The following is a 17480-nucleotide window of genomic DNA, read 5'->3' on the forward strand; positions in this document are numbered from 1 at the left end:
GGACCTAAAGAGCATTACTCAAACTCGCCCCGTCACATAAAGCAAATCGGAAATCAGGTGCGCAACGGTGAGCCCGCCCCCGCGAGTTCGTATTTTCTCAAACTCGGTCTACATGGATCCTGGCCCCGACAGACAAACGTAGAAAATCTCCGTCTGAATAATGAAGGCCCTCTTGAACCTAATGGTTGCACTCGGCTTGGCAGAGCCTAGACATAGATAGACATTTTACTATGTGGCACATTTGCTCTCTCCTCCCTCCACCAAACACAAACACAAAGCAAACAGGAACAAATGGGCCCAAGGCCCAGTATGTCAAATGGCCCAAAGAACCACCAAACACAAACACAAAGGAATAGGAACAAATGGGCCCAAGGCCCAATATGTCAAACGGCCCAACTAGTTGAGCTATTTGGGCCAGTCTACACTTGCAAGAACTGAGCCCACGGGCCGTTACGACGCCGTTCCATCTTTCCTTCCCCATCTCCCTCTCTCTCTCCACACAACGCAGCAGCGACTCCGCAGCAACTCTCGAGCTTTTCTTTGACCTGCGTGGAAATGGCGTCTCACGCTCTCTCCAAGCTTTCGCCGTCGACGCCCTTCTCGACATCGGCTTGCCCTCAATCCCCTCACGGACCGAGACTCGCGAACTCGTTTAGATTGCCGAACGCATGGCTCGGTGCGAGCGATTTGTCGCTCCGTTCGACGATTTCCATCTCGCGGTCGCCGAAGCCGCGCCCAATCATCGCCACCGTCGCCGGCAGCCTCCCGACCGCGTGAGTCTAATCCCCCAATCGCCTCAAAAACATTGCTTTTACTCATTTCTTTTTAGGATTTCAGGTTCAAAGTTTTGTGTTCTTGTTTGATGTTGGTTCTTGTTTTCAAAACTGCAATTTTAGGTGACTGGGTTGTTGTTTCAGGAGTGTTGTGCTTGATTTTGCAGAAAGCCAGAGAGAGTCTCTTCCAGTGAGAATGTTCCCAGGTGAGTTCAGCTAAAACGTTAGAGTGAAAGTTGTGTTTTCTATTGTTGTTTCTTGGTTAGTGTTCCCGAAATTGTTCTCTGAATGAGCTGCATTTATCGAATTACAACTGGGAATGGATTGATTATTTAGACTCAGCTTTGGAACATGCCGTTAGTGGAGATAGTGGATTTCCTCAATAATAAGTGAATATGAATCGGTTGCGTTTCAAGGGTTATTGCTTGTTCCGTGTTCTATCGGTACATTGACTCTTTTCTGTTTTTGTTGCGGTTGGGAGTGAAATTAGATGGTCAAGGAGGGCGATAAAGTCGTTTGCTATGGGGGAACTCGAGGCGAGGAAGCTCAAATATCCGACTACCGGAACTGAGGCACTTCTTATGGGATTGCTTATTGAGGGTAATTTCACTTTCTCCGTTTCGGAACATCTTTTATATTGCTTCCGGTTGTTGCTTCATTATTCAGTGAAGTAGTCTGTTGCTTATGTCCATAGAGATGATCATGGTCATGTTAGATCACTCTCACTAGAAACGGTACGTAGAATGAATTCAACTGGTTGGTGAAGTGATATTTCAGGAAATTTTTCAAGTTTACTTGTAGCTGTGGAGTTTCAACTGCACCAGTGACGTTTAGTCCATGAATCAAGGCGGGGACATCGTACAAGCATTTTGTGCCACTTTCCTTTCATGCAAACTCTCTTGACTGGGCCCTCATTTTGTTGCTAGGAAGACAGCATCAAGTCTTGATAGGATTCAAGGAATATCATTGAGTGATATGGATTGTGGTACTTCGTAATTTCCTGGTCATCATGTGCAGGGACTAACTCTGCTGCTAAGTTTCTGCGGGCAAATGGAATTACACTTTTCAAGGTGCGGGAAGAGTCCATAAAGTTCATTCCGAAAGGCGACATGTATTTTTTCAGCCCTGAGCATCCGCCGCTGACAGAGGATTGCCAAAGGGTACTTGATTGGGCTGTCGACCAAAAATTAAAGTCTGGTATGCTGCTCATTTTCATTTATTTTAAGGACTGCCATGTGATTGCGTAAGTTGGAGGTCCACACATTCTTGTGGATTATCGGGGAAGTTTCATTGGTTTGAGATGAGTTACCTTTTCTAATTTTCATACGATTATTTTTAAAATGGTGGAACAACTGTCTTAAATTATCTATCTCAGAGAGAGAGAATCACTAATATGAAATGGTTTCATGTTAGCTTCTTCAATGTCTGAAATGCCAAGTGACTGTACTTTCTATCGCGGCTTTATATTGTGGAGAAGTTTGTCCTTGGAACCAGTATTAGTGTAGCGAATTAGTTCTAATTCCATTACATAATAGTCTAGACTCACATTCTTCGTTTCCAACTTCCAGAGAAGTCAAAATCTGGTTTTCGTGCGGTTCTTGGTTGGAAAGTTCTGTCGTTGCTTTAATCTTTCCCTATATATCCCTAGAATTAATCATTCCTGATTTTTCTATTCGCTTCGTTTCTGTTTTTCGGCACCTAACAACAGATGGGAATTCTGGCATTCCTTCTTTGTTGATGCAGCTGATGGTGGGGAGATTACGACTAGCCACTTGCTTCTCGGTATATGGTCTGAAGCGGAGTCACCAGGTCACAAGATACTAGCTGCCCTTGGTTTTGATGACGACAGAGCCAAAGAGCTGAAGTCTCAAATTAGTGAACCAGAACACGAGGGCTAACCGGTTTCCCCCCTAGAGTCTCTTTTAAATTCTTATATGGGCATCCAGCATTTCTCGGACTGGTCTCCCCATTATGTTCAGTCCCTAATCCCTCGCACAGGCTGGCATGGCCGGATGATTTCTTGACCATTTTTGTTTCTTGATTGTTGTGATGTTGCGATTCTTTGGAAAAATGATATGGATCCATCAGGTATGTACCAAGGTCTTCCATTCTGAACAACTCTTTTCTTGGGACTTAAAAGAGTTTGTGCTCCTTATGGGTGTGGTTCTTTGTATGAGATGACAATAACCACGCGTGGTTGCTCATTCAGCAAAAGATGAGTCATTTTGATGGTTTGAAGTTTCTGTGGATTTATCAAGGCCGTTAATTGCGAAACATCAAGAGCAAGCTTGACAAATTTTTTACACCTTTTGCTGCTAATGTCTTGTCTTTCTATTTTTTTCCTGATCTAGTAATGTTTTTCATAGGGAGGAAATCACCTCCATCTATAACCAAGAAATGATTCGAGGGAAAACCAACCTGTTCAAAATGTAAATACTGTTTGTACATTGGCTCGGTTCAAAGTGCGACCATTTATCTAGGATGCCTCCATGATTCAACATGTTAGCCAACTACTAAGCAAGTAAACTCTAATAATAAACTCTTACTTACATTGTCTGGAACTCTAGGCTCAAGCATTTCCCCTATGCAATCCAAGCTGTACACGTCTTATCTATACACTATTCTTTCACGTGGAATAATTGTTAGCAAATTGACTTAAATTTACACTGCTAAAAATCGCATCGCCAGCTTCAGAAAGCATCGAATATGAATGAATAATGACCAGAGAGCACAAACCCGAACTGACGACCTGCTCCCCTGGAAATCTTCTATGAGAACAGAGCTGCAAGTAGCCCCTATCATGTGATCTCAATCCTTCCACTTGAATTAGTTTAAGCTGATAATCATCTCTCTATCTTCTATGAGAACAGAGCTGCACGTAGCCCCTATCATGTGATCTCAATCCTTCCACTTGAATTAGTTTAAGCTGATAATCTTCTCTCTCTCTCTCTCTCTCTCTCTACTTCAATGAATCAGTCCAACAATTATGTTAATAATCCATCCTTAATCGCCGCAGTTCAGCTTTGAAAGTAGAGCTGGATGCTAGTGATCTATGGGCGAGGGTCCTTATATCTTCACGTGAACAGTCCCGCGAGATGCGAACCAGTTCCCATAAAGCACCTCCACTAATCATGTCCTTTGCATTCACTTCTGAGATGATGTTAAACACAATTTACTTCAGATTTACATAGGGAGGTTACAAAAATTCTTCAAACTACGAATTGAGAGGAAGAGAAACTACCATGCTGTGCTAAGTGGCAGAGAGCAAGCTCAATATGACGCCTGATAGCAGAGGCTTCACTATTAGCACTTTGCACAATCCATGGTAGTGCACCGTCTTCTATCAGGAGAGACCTTCCAGTCTTTGTGCCTGAACCACCAAAGCGATGCAGTTCATACAATAAGAGAGGATTGCGGCACAGGGGGTTCTATAGTACCCGGAGGTTGTAAATGCTTGTAAAAATGTGCATTTTGTTGTAAATCACAAACACAGATTAGTTTATGCGAGACTGAACATTTTTACGAGGTTCCCTAACCCAGTGTAAGACCATGGACACACACCTAGCTACTGGTACTCCCAATTACTTGATTGAGTCAAATATGACAGTCCACTCTGCCTTGATTCATGATGGAATCATTAGATTTTCTCAATGGCAAGTCAGATATCAAATGAGACCATGGGTGTAATGTATTCAATCTAAGCAATGACAAAAGTTTCAGGAAAGTCTTTTAGTTATTAAACGTATGTACCTTGAGCAGATGCTCTTGACTCGCATTTTGCAAAATTGGCAATTCCACGAGCAACTTGTGCGAGAACGTCAGGATGCCCACAATGAACCATCCCCAGTAATGCCTTGATGCCACCTTCACCCCTTAGCATAGTTTGCAACTTGTCTGAATAACGAAAACAATAATACATGAACCTATCTTTTACGCTAAAAGAAGATTCAGCAACAAGATTACTTTGCCGGATGATTAAAATGTATTCCCTACCTTGTCATACTATTGAGGCATTAAAAAGGGCAACATGGGCACAGCACTAAACGATGAATTAGGACAATATATACCCAAGAAAACAGAACCTAACAATAGAATGTTCTACAAATCTCCATTAGGCTAATGATTATTGATCAAGGAATTCTTAGAATGTTTGATATACAATTGCTGGATCTATGACTTGAGCACGATCTATCCCCACACAAAATAGTCAGAAAATACACCCCGTCATAATTACAGCGCAAGATACCTATTTTATTGAGATCTCAGCACCAGGAAAGAAGGGCTTTTGCAATTTTCTAGCAAGGGTTTGTGTAACCGACTCTTGCTTTTCGGACAAAATAAGTGTTTAGTTTCAAATATATTCCCAACATGAATGTACATGCCCTGCCAACTTAACATTAACAATCAAGTTAATGGAGAACCAGCTCCGCAAATAGTGAAGAACAACAAATAACAATTCCAATGAGACAAACGAAAGTCGGGTATTTTATTTTTACCATTTCCACAAAGGTTAGCAATAGCTCCAGCAACCATTCTAAGAGTTTGAGGATCCCCAGCATTAGTGGCTGTTGTTGACAACAAGCGGATTCCCCCTTGAGCCATTATCAGCTCTTGGTTGGTTTCTAGGTGAACAAATAAAACAAAGAATCTGCTTTAAAAAGAAGTCCAAAATAGCAGCATAAAAACATAATAATGATTGTTATTTATTGTGAACGACGTGAAAAATAAGAATTTTACCATTCATTGCCAGATTAGCAATTGCACCAGCTGCAACTCTATGTATGGTCTCATCATCTGAGCTCCTAAGCAGATTCAACAAGGACATAAGACCACCAGCTTCCACAATCTTCTGCTGATTAGCTTCTGCAAGACACAGTGAAATTTTTGCTCAAATACTTCCATATTTAATCCAACCTATGAAAATCCGTATCCACCTATTAATCTGCTTTAAGCTCCTCACGTGTATGTGGTATTTGGATAAAATCGCTATTTCGAATATAAGATGCTAAAGCATTGGCTTTCAACAATACAGAGAATTTCATTTTTGTATTGATTCACAATAAAGAATAAGAGAAAGTACTTGGTAGTGGATTTCTAAAGTTATAGCAACAAATAGCATGGAGGAAGTGAAATTTTAATTAAATGGAATGTAAGATATTGAAGAAGATGATTTATGCTGACCATGGATTGCAATGACAAGAACTATGATTAGAGTATTACATAAAAATAACAATGTCAAATTGAACAAAGGAAAGATAAAAAAAGAAGCCGTCTTGATATTTTTTTATAAGGGTGAAGTCGAGCCATCTTCATTGACCAAAAAAAAAAAGGTCGAGCCATCTTGAGGGCCCACCAAGACTTCTTTGAACTTGGAACAGTCCGAGGAGTCTATTATTTTCCCATAGAAGGTGAAGAGAGAGTCACAAAGGTGGGGTGGGTGGGGTTTGGGTAAACTGTGAACTCATTTAACACCTATATTTTTCAACAAAAAGACACATGGAGTGCCAATATTTGTATACCACGCTCACTTTAGTGCAAATAATTTTTTTTTTTATGACTTAAGTGCCAATATTTTTTAAAAACGGTTGTTTTAGTGCCAACTCCAGTAAACTTCGTCGGAAATCTGACATGGCTCGACGGAGCTTCCAAGTCAGCAATAAAAAAAATTGAAAATCAATAAAAAAAACCATGTAATATGTAAAAAAATAAAAATAAGCTAAAAAATAAAATAAAAAATGCAGTTGTAGCGACGAGGGCGATGATCCCTTGCCACCGCCGCCCCACCGCCGCCGGCCGGGCGAGGCCTCGGGCAACCCCCCAACCCCCCGGGCACCCATCGTTGGCCATTGCCAGCAATGGTGGGGTGGCGGCGGCCCACCGCAACCGCAACGTTTCTTTTTATTTAATTTTATTTTTTAGGTTATTTTTCTGCGTAATTTTAATTTTTTTAAAAAATTAACTTATTTTTAAGTTTAAAAGTCCACGTGGCTTGATTTTTTTTATAAAAAAAATTACCACGTAATTAATAAAAATGCTACGTGTACTATTTGGCAGGAATTGGCACTTAAGTGATTGTTTTTTACCGAAATTAACAATTTAACACTTAAGTGATCGTTTTTCCTCCGATTTAGCACTTAAGTTATATATATATATATATTGTGGCACCAAAAGTGAGTACCGTACACAAATATTGGCATTCTGGGTGTCCTTTTGCCTATAGTTTTCTTTTGGGTTTGCCATTCTAAACCCATTTATAACCCATTTACTGAACATAGCTAACCCACATAATGACTCAATCCATCAAATATGAGCTAGAAATGGGTCAATGACCCATTTTGATAGGTCTACGCAAACATAACAATCAACTTGAAAACACAGGGTACTCATGTTGATAGGATATTGACAGATTTAAACCACCAAAATAGATATTCCACTTCTCCAAATCAAGTTTCAATTGAAACTTTATTCAGATATGTAGTCAGTAGATGGACACTAGGAAACAGCTCGAGCAACAAAGAGAAATAAGGAACACAAAAAATCTTTAAAATAGAAAAAAAATTAGAGCTCACAAAAAAGTTTCGGGTCATATTGTAATGAAAGTGCATATCAAAACATAAAACACTCAAAACAAGTACAAAAGGGCACCTTCAGCAGCTAGATTTGCTACCACCTTGACAGCATGAATGCGGACATCAACATCATCTGCTTCTAACAAGGACAAGATCTTGTGCAACCCCACTATAAGAAAATTTGATGTTATTGAGTAGAAGGAAAAATAAGTCAGCAATCCAAAATTATCAAGAGTAAAAGTGGCATATAAAATCACCAATACTACACTACCTTGTTCAAAGAGTTTGGCTACTGAGGCTTTCTCGCCATTTTCGGAATCACTGAGCTGAGGATTCTTCACTTGGGCCATGAGACAGTCTAAATCATTGGAATCATTCCCTGATCCAGCTCTGTCTAGTCGTCTCCTTCTCTACAAGACAAATGACATGTACTTATGCATTGGGAATTATCGTTAAGACTCAGCTTCAAGCAGCCGACCTATTTGCCTGAGTGGCAATTTGTATATTACATTCACATTTTCCCCCACATTTTAGGATACCAAACATCATCTTTTTCTGGACCAAAAGTATAAAGCTTAAACAAGTGCATCAAAGTCTTGAGATATCAGCCATCTATAGAACACAACAAACTTTTCACAAGCCATCGAAGCCAAAAGGCATTAATACAGCCATCTCATGCAACAACTAAATAAATGAGGTGTTCCATAGGTCAACTTCGGCAGTGTGATTAGCATACCTCATCAGCATCCAAACTTAGCTGCAATAGCTGACTTTGCAATAATGAAATTTCTCCTTCAAGCTTGTCTTTCTGCCTTGACTCATCTTCGAGCAACTTGCGAAGCTTTAAAATTTCAGAAGTTGCTGAAGCCTAGTAGATGGACATTAACACTCCATCCAGTCACTCTTAAGATACAACAGCCCAACTATAGAATGAAGGAAGAAGAGAGTTCGAAAAAAATGTTAAACAATCATAAAGAGACCTCCATTAACTTTGATTGATATAATTGCCTCTTATGGTTACTAAGCTCCTCTTCCGCAGCCTTTTTGAGAAGAGTTTCCTTCTCAAGCAGTTTCTTCAGATCAGCAACTTCCTTGAGAGCTGAGATTGAGGAAACCTATGTGCAAGACATCTTAAGTTTGACTTCATATTTACCATTCATTATTTTGGGGAAAACTAAGAGCAGCAAAAAAGTATGTATCGGACATGTTGCAACAGATTAGGGAGGCAATGTCTCGAATTTAATAGGCAGCATATGAGCACTAAAATGGGTCTCTAGCTATGACTATTCTCATGCAAAGCTATATCCAGGCCTTAGGTCTTGCATTTCTGATGCTTTCACTTAGGTGTGGAGAACATAATTGACATCATACAATTGCATTTGTACATCACATCTATGATAAATAGCAACAAACTTGCAGTGAAATTTTTGGCGATATCTAAGCTTGTCTATTTATTCTTCAAGGCATTATAAAGGTACGTGAAAATGTACATAGCAACCCAACAGAGTTAAAATGGATAAAGCTGCCAGGATATCTGCCTTTTTTCCGAATGGTAGGATTGAGGATATTTGTAACCGATTCAATCCTCATCACTCCGTAAACCAGAAAAACAAAAACAAGCCTGACATTCATGTTAGGACTATGTTTTACAAAAATTCACTTCTACCTCAGAACAATGTAGAATTGTATGTTGATCTACTTCTCATTTTCCATTTCAGAATATTTTCATGAAAACACGCCCAAATCTGAAACGCAAAAGTTGATTTTTCAGTTGTTGTTTCTTTTGTTTTTTCCATTATCTGAGGAAATAAGCAGAAAAATGTCAACCATGGGCCCTGATTATCTATATAAACAGCAGGAAGTTTTTCATTAATTTAAAATCAACACTAAGATTTGATTGAAGTCATTCACGCACATATTTCTACTTAAGCACACTGAAAAAACCATTTCGTGCTTTCATTCTTAATTGTTTCCAAGTAGGTCCCCAAGAATACTTGTAGACAAGTAAGATATCTCCAGCTTCCAGAGGCACTTTGAGAATATGATACTTCAACTGCTTCCTACATCTTCAAAAATCCATGCATGGTCTGGACTCCAATTGGCCGCATGATTCACATTAATTCCGCAATGATTAATATCTCCCATCGCCTTTTCTAGCTTTTAGAGCCTTCACTTGATATTGAGACCTTTTGATTTTGTGTTATGAAATTTAAAGCTGAGTATCGGTATTGGTATCGCCCACTTAGGGGAAGACAAACAAACAGCTGGTTATTCCAGATGGGCTTCCTAGTGGAAGTATAATTGATAATGCATCTGTCAAGATTCTTCCTTTTTTAATTCATTTTTCAAGACTATCTATAAGGATAATTCACCGGGATTGATCCCTTCCTTTAGGGGAAGACACCATACAGCTGGATATTCCAGATGAGCTTCCTATTGGAAGTATAATTCACGGTGCATCTCTCAAGATACTTAATTTTCTAATTCATGTTTTGAAAACTGTCAAAGCATTTTACAAGGCAAGATCACAAGATTGATCGCTTCCTTTACGTTATTTGCCAGCACGGATAAAACGGCTTACAAAATGCAAATTTGAGTTTGGTTATATAATTATTATTGAAGTATTATCACACATCGCTTGACAACGGATCCTAAATGCTCTTTATATTCATATGATTTCCCGCCATATATCACCTGAAGCTTTTGAGTATGACTTTCTAACATGGTATTAGAGTCGGTGTTTTCCTTTTCGCGAATGTATGTAGTCAAAATTCCACATTGTTAGAAAGTCATTTGGTTGGACTTTTTAACATAGTATCGGAGCAAGGTTATCCCTTTTTGCGAATGTGCGTGGTCAAAATTCCACGTGAATGTGTGTAGTCAAAATTCCACGCGCCGCGCCGCTCGTAATCCGGCTTGCACGTGAAATTTTATGATATCAGAGCCAATGCTAACCCTTTCACGAATGTGCGTGATAAATTTCCACGTGAATGTACGTAATCAAAATTCCACGTGCCGCTTATAATCCGACTTACAAGTGAGAGGGGGTGTTGAAATATGTCCCACATCGCTTGACAGCGGGTCTTAAATGCTTTTTAAATTCACGTAGTCTTCCTCCATCTATGAGATTAAGCTTAACTTTCTAACATGGTATCAGAGCCAGTGCTAACTTTATGCCAATGAGATTAAGTTTAACTTTCTAACATGGTATCGAGCCGGTGCTAACCTTGTGCGAATAATAAGTCGAGGAAGATTACATGAATATAAAGAGTATTTAGGACCCACCGTCAAGCGATATGGGACACACTTCAACACAAGTGAATGTGCGTGGTCAAAATTCCAAGTGCCGCTCGCAATCCAGTTTGCACATGAGGAGGAGTGTTGAAGTATTATTCCACATCGCTTGACAATGAGTCCTAAATACTCTTATATTCATATGATCTCCCTTCACCTATCAATTTAAGCTTTTGAGTTGGGCATTCTAACAATTATTCTCATTGTAAAGACACAAGGAGCGAACAAGAGCATGGAGACTAAAAATCCCTGTTAGGCTTTCCTCCTTGAATTAAGGATTCACTTTAGTTGGCGGCAAGAATAATTTAAGAAAAGGAGCAGTAGCTTCGGAGGATTATTTTTCATGACGACTACATGCTAAGAATGGGGAGGATGATGAGCTTACCTCTCCATTAGAGTAGTAATCATTCTGTGCAACAGTAGCACTATCACTATCATGCTTTCGTTGATCTCCCACCAACTGCTCCTCAATCTTCTTTATTGATTCCATGTACTCTTTCTGATATTTCATTCTTTCCCTCTATAAATTGATTAACAGTTAGTTCAGCTAAGTTATTGAAACAAGAATAACAAGTAGTTATATATTTCGAACTGTATCTTTAAGAGTGCATACCTCTAGGGCATCTGCATACTGTCTCTCGGACTCAGCTATTTGCATCTCCGATTCTGCATGTATCCTTTCAATTTCATCATCGAATGCTTTCTGCTGCCTTTCATGTTCAGCAATGAGCTTGTCTAATTGTAGCTCTAGCTTTCTAGACAAACTTTTGTAATCAAACTCTTCCTTTAGCTTCAACATGTTCTCCACCTTCATAGCCTAAAAGGGAACAAAACTTTAGCGTCATTAACATGATCGAAGATCATTAAGAGATTTGCCTCACATTAGTAAGCTTTAACTAAAGCAATCAACAAATTGTGCTGCTGCATATCTCATCGAAGATTCAAGCATATAAGTCAGAACCAGAAAAACAACAGAGGCACTGTTACATCTATAGCAAACCGTGATATGTGAAAGTGATGACTGCTCAACATACTCTTTGTCCAAACATTATGGTGCTCATTGTCTCCCCTCGATGACGTGGGGATGGGCCGATAGTAATCACCAAAGAAGTCCTTGCAGTACCTACAAAATTCCAAAATTTCAGGCGACAAATATAGTGGCGTCATTCTGTTCCACCTACAAGCTAATTCATGAAGCATTCCCTAAATGAAAGGAAGAACTTATAATGTGTATGCCTCTTGGTTAAGTAGAACTGGGCCGGGTATATGAGAAAGAGGAAAGTGGTGCGAAATGAAATATGAGACGCAGCAACACAAATTAACTAATTTTAAGGTTTAAGACGGAAGTGTTCTAATTTCTTTTCTTTTGTTTTTTTATCAATAACAGGGATGTCTGCTCATTTTATTAGGTACAGAGAAGGTAAAAGAGAAAGAACAGTAGGAGCCTGAACAGACAGATAGATTAGTACTGTCACGGTAAAGGCCATCATTACTGCATATATAAGTAAAGGGGTGCTACAAGGAACACTGGACTGGGAGTCCCTTATAATGTGCTCAATGCAAAAATTATACAGTTGAGAATGAAAAGGAGATTCAACAAAAACGTAAATGCGATCTGTACTATACCTCCAAAAGAATCTCGGAGCAATCTTGTGAGCTTTGAATCACGAACTGGAATGTGTGCACTATTTTCTGCCAGAGCATTAATGCATTTCCCTAGTGCACTCAAGGAGAGATTGATCGATTTGGCTTCCTCAAGTGTATGACCTTCACTTCCTGCCACATGCAAAATTGATAAATTTACATCGATAGGCAATAAAGGATTTAACTTCATAAGCAGCATCCAAACTATAACTAAGAACCTATGGGCCTGTTCTAGAAAATCCACTAATATGAAATGAAGAATTGAGAATTCACAGTTAAGAATCATTTTCCACAGTGATGTTGTGATCTATCACATCTTCACGACACTGAGATAACTTTATATCATGAACATTAGTAATTCAATTTAGTTAGCCCATTTTTGTTCCAAATACTGACTAAAATATTTTATGTTGAGACAAAGAGATCTATGAAATTCTTTAAACCATCAGATGACATTGATCTGACTGATTAAATGTCTAGTGGAATAATCTGTTCTACTAGAAGAAAATAAACAAATAAATAAATGTAAACATACTACACCTAGCAAATAATGTAACACAAATGAAGGTGGAATTCAATTATAATTTTAGCCTCACAGTCCCCTACATTAAGCAACAGTCCACTGTGCTGAAACAGGAACAGCATAACTATTTATCAAGATCATGGCAAGTATGGGTATTCTTCATTATGATGTGCCTAGATGGCGGCATGAAAGGGTATAGGAGGGTTGGCTTTCTGCGAGAAAGCTTCGAAATTTGATCCTCAAAGAACATTCCGTTCCTACCACTATCAAGGCTGTCAGAATTCAAATTATTATTTGGATTGGTATGAATTTGTGACAAATGCAATTTTTTCTATCAGTATAGCTTTTTCCGGAATATTTATATCGTCTTTTTTATATAAGCCTATTTATTCATCTTTACAAAATTGAACTTACTAAATTTTTTTTTTAAAAGATGTCCTAATAGAATTTTAGGGGACAAAATAATAAATGTGACGCAGTTGACAGACTAAAGCTCCTTATCCAAATGAGCGAAAGAACCACGCTTCGAAATTTGATCCTCAAAGAACATTCTGCTCCTACCACTATCAATCCTCCAAATGTTGACAGACTAAAACTCCTTATCCAAATGAGCAAAAGAACCATGCTTGCCAATTGAATTTTGAGATGGCTGAATAGGAAGCAGAGGCATCTACACAGATACTGTGCCACAAAAGGCAGAAGGGGCAAACAGATAGCTATCGCAGCATAAGAAGAAGATGAACAAAAAATTACTGTTGATAGAGATGCTTCTTCAACAAACTACTATGGGTGAGCATAGGAACATGTGCATGCTAATATTGACGTGTGAGTGCATGTCATACAAATCAGTAAGTGCTAAATTAAAGGCAATAGCCACTCATATATACCTGACTTGTCAATACGCTCTGAGCCAGCAAGATCTACCACAACTAGCTTCCCCTTCCGAACAACAGGAGCTTTAAAAGTTCTAGCCAAATGGGAGTTGCTACCATTTTCCATTGATTGAACGGGATCCTTTTCCTTCACATATCTTTTTACATTTACCTGAAGCATATGACAATTCCTGTCACGTATTGTAGCTCATAGGCATACCACTGAGAGCTCAAGTACCAGCAGCAATCTTAAAGAAAATATTCACCATTAGAATGGCATGACTGCGCGATGATTCAGTATTCAATTTGGTGTTAGCAGCAAAGCGATGGGCTTCCCCTAATTGTAATAGCTCCAGAAAACTTTGTTGGTCTCTTACTTCAACTAAGCTAGCTCCTGGTAGTGAAACATCTCCAGTTTTGGGATCTTCTACTATAGAGATGTTATCATTAGAAGGATCGAGGAGGTCTTGTATAGTCTCCATATAGAGCTGACCAAAATTGTGAAGAAAGGAAAAGGTTATATTAACAGTTGAAAATTTCAGTAATATTCCTGTGAATTTCCAAAACTCATAAATAGAAGAAAACTTTATAAATAGGCTCATATTAGTGATAAAATAAGGCACAGAGATAATGGGGGCATAAAATCAAGATGTTATTCAAAGGCCTACAACCTGCAGATAGGAGACAGACACGGAATCAGTCTCCAAAGAGATATCTCCCAGTATATCTTCCATAGCACGAACCATGATCCCACGAGCAGCTGTGTCCTCCTCTCCAAGTTTCCCAAGAGTATAGGTTTTACCAGTTCCAGTCTGCCCATACGCCATAACTGTTCCATTATAGCCTTCGAGAACACTCTGCATGAACAGTCACAGATGGTCATGTCATTTAAGGGCATGGATCATAGAGAACATAAACATTAATCCATTTAATCCATTTAGAGTTATGCAGAACAGCAAACTCATATCTTTCGTATATTTGCAGAATAAGAGGTTATGAGTCAAAATGTAAAATAATATATCAATGGAAATAGCATTTTCCCTAAAACTCTTCCATTTGAGGTCTACAACAGAGAGCTCAGCAAAAAACAAAATTATCAGAACTTCTTCAACTTTCTTCACTCAATAATAGTTCAATCAGTGGTAGCTAACAACAGTACTTCACTTTTTGTCAAGCTTCAAGGTTTAGCTGTGTGAACATACCTTTCCTCAAACTGTAAAAGCAATGTGAAATGACAGCAGAAAAATCAACTGAGGAATTTTAAAAATTTTAAACATTCAAAGTGGAATGAAGTGCCAAAAAAGTACGTGTATCCAAACTCAGGTTTTCGTACAACAGGAAGCAAAATTATCTCAGCTGGGACAGGACCTAGACCTTAAATGATGGAGTAAACAGGAACATTACTCTTGGGGGGCAAGAGATAATCCCAGATTTCTCCCAATGATGATATTAAAACAACAGAAAGGGAAGCATATTAAATGCCAAAATAAGTCAAAAGTTTCTCCACTTGCTTATATTTACCAAAAGCACGCTCATATGAAGGCGAAACGAAGACAGCAATCAAAATCTTTCATATGTACACACCTCCACAACAGGCTTTGCCACAACCTCATACACGCGTTTTTGTGACGCGAACTCGGTGAAAATTTCATCAAACGCATAGGTGTCTGTATCCCAGTTATTCTTCCGCAGTTTCAACCTTTTCAGCTGATCATAATAAGACATGGGACGTCAATCAGTGCATCATGATAAAGAATAAGCCACCTGGATATTATCTTAATGTTTTAGAAGCTATACATAAATTGTAGCGTCAGATACCTCAGGCTGTAATTCCACACAATCAGCAAAATCTGCATCAGCAGCCAATTCCTCAGCATTACAAGGTCGCAACCTCACAGCTACCCGAACTCTTCCGGGAACTGAAAACAAGTAAAACCTCATGTCTCATGATATGTATGTGTCACTTATTTGGTACTTGAAAGCCGATCATAAAGACAACCGTGAATGCCCATTCATGATCTATCTGTCGTGTTTGCCATACTAGGTTCTGACTCACCCAAGACTCAAAATAAAACACAAACTTCAAATTAGTCTCAATAAAGTTGGAACATACGTCTCAGAGTTATAATTTCTTCGCCGATAACCTACCAAGAATCACAAGAATAGATTGTTATAATGCAAAGAAGAGGGGCATTCTCAAACAATCAATCTCAAGGGTACGAGTATGAGAAATAATCAGTAACAATGGGCTGCAATTCCTCTATACGCTGCTAAGTATGCTGGGGAATGTCACTTAACCCCAAATTCCACAGCAACTTTAATTCATTCACTCCATGCCCGTAATTTCACGTGGTAAGTTGTTCTCAACAGCCTCAATTCCAGCATGCAATATTTAAGACTTCCACATGAGATATGACTCCCGCTGCAGTCTCCACTTTACTAGGCAATTCACTTCAATACTACATAGCAAAAACGGAACATACATTATCCTTGCTAGCGCATCAATGGCCATTCTTCTCCATGCAGCCAATAAAACCAATCAAAGTCGTAGGCAAGCGACCATAAGCGACAGAGGATCAGCTAAACAGACGATTGACCTAATGTAACAACATTAGACAGAGCAAACCAAAAAACGGAACATCTGCCAACGAAAATTAAGCACCTCAATTCATGGCAAAACCAAAGCTTTTCCTAGACTACGTCATGTCAGACAGGCAAGAATTCGACTCCTCCATTTATTTCATACAAAAGCCGAACCTAAACAGAAAATGACAAAGCTCAAAATCCCATCTGGGCATATTCTCTTCCAGCACAGCCAGTGAGGCCAATCAAACTCCAAGGCAAGCAATCGCAGACAACAGCATATCGACTAAAACAGGGGACAAAAAAAAAGCCCAAGCTAACAGCATCATCAGACACCACACCAGAAAATGGCAATCTAAAAAAAAAAAAAAAGAACAACTTTCGAAAAAAGCACGCCAAAACTGACCTCCGCCGCCGTCCCTGGCAACTCCATTCGCGCCTCCCAAGGCCGCAGGGCTACTCTTCCGAGGTTGCAGACTCCTCGACTTAAAAGACGAGGAGGAGGAGGAGGAGGAGGAGGGGGAGGATTTGAAACTCTGATTGGCAGCTAGACTCTTGTTGTCCGCCTTGAGAGAGCTCCGGTGAGCGGCATTCCTGTAGGTATTGCTCCCGAAGCCAGCGGCGGCAGCCATAGCTTAGAAGCAAAGAAACCGTACCAGACGAAACACGCCTCTCTAGCTTGCTTCTTGACGACGAAGATAAACAGAAATGCAGCTGAATTTCGCTTCTTTCTAGCTTTTTCACCGAGAAAACGAGAGAGAGAGAGAGAGAGAGAGAGAGCGAAGGAGAAGGAGAAGGAGAAGGAGAGCGATGGCGCTGCGCGTTGAAATTGAAGTCTTTAGAGGGGGAAGTGGGGAGAATGAGTGGGAGGCCGGGCTTTAGATCGTGTGAGGCGTGACTCGGACAAAAATCGGAATTCATTAAAAGACACGAATTAATTCAATTTAGAATAATCCGAGATTAACTTATTGATTAACATTTCAAATGACACCCGCCAACACTTTAATAATAATGCCCAACGTATCCAAGCACAGCTTAGGGTCATGATTTCATGCTCTCAACCTCATTTAATCATTGTTACGTTACCTCGATGCGAGATATGTATGTCGGTTTAGAGAACAACGATCCGACCGTCGTCAGACACTTGGATTTTGATCCTTAACTAGCATTCTTGGGACATACTTTATTTTTATTTTTTCTTGGGCACTTGAAAAGAAGTGAG

The 17480-nt window shown here is 39.4% G+C and overlaps 2 protein-coding genes across 3 annotated transcripts; one reads left to right on the forward strand and one right to left on the reverse strand.

Moving 5' to 3' along the window:
* Positions 1-489: 489 nt before the first annotated feature.
* On the forward strand, positions 490-2872 carry LOC115746518 (ATP-dependent Clp protease ATP-binding subunit CLPT2, chloroplastic-like). The gene is made up of 5 exons (XM_030682316.2): positions 490-773; positions 941-979; positions 1264-1373; positions 1791-1970; positions 2517-2872. Exons 1-5 carry the CDS (start codon positions 556-558, stop codon positions 2669-2671), a joined length of 702 nt encoding a protein of 233 aa, XP_030538176.1. The 5' UTR covers positions 490-555; the 3' UTR covers positions 2672-2872.
* Positions 2873-3641: 769 nt separating this feature from the next.
* Positions 3642-17120, reverse strand: LOC115746512 (kinesin-like protein KIN-UA). 2 transcript variants are annotated; one of them, XM_048276141.1, is made up of 19 exons: positions 16665-17120; positions 15494-15594; positions 15260-15382; positions 14347-14532; positions 13942-14163; positions 13691-13847; positions 12263-12427; positions 11671-11759; positions 11250-11453; positions 11022-11156; positions 8323-8457; positions 8079-8210; positions 7614-7752; positions 7419-7511; positions 5511-5636; positions 5270-5395; positions 4524-4667; positions 4015-4143; positions 3642-3923 (listed from the first exon to the last, which is right to left on the reverse strand). In XM_048276141.1, the coding sequence occupies exons 1-19, from the start codon at positions 16888-16890 to the stop codon at positions 3763-3765; spliced, it is 2793 nt and encodes a 930-aa protein (XP_048132098.1). In that variant the 5' UTR covers positions 16891-17120; the 3' UTR covers positions 3642-3762. The 2 variants fall into 2 exon arrangements, with proteins under 2 accessions (XP_048132098.1, XP_048132099.1); XM_048276142.1 differs by having other exon boundaries at positions 12263-12412; positions 16665-17115.
* Between the last annotated feature and the right edge of the window lie 360 nt (positions 17121-17480).

This window comes from Rhodamnia argentea, chromosome 3, assembly GCF_020921035.1.
Source record: "Rhodamnia argentea isolate NSW1041297 chromosome 3, ASM2092103v1, whole genome shotgun sequence".
Lineage (NCBI taxonomy): Eukaryota > Viridiplantae > Streptophyta > Magnoliopsida > Myrtales > Myrtaceae > Rhodamnia > Rhodamnia argentea.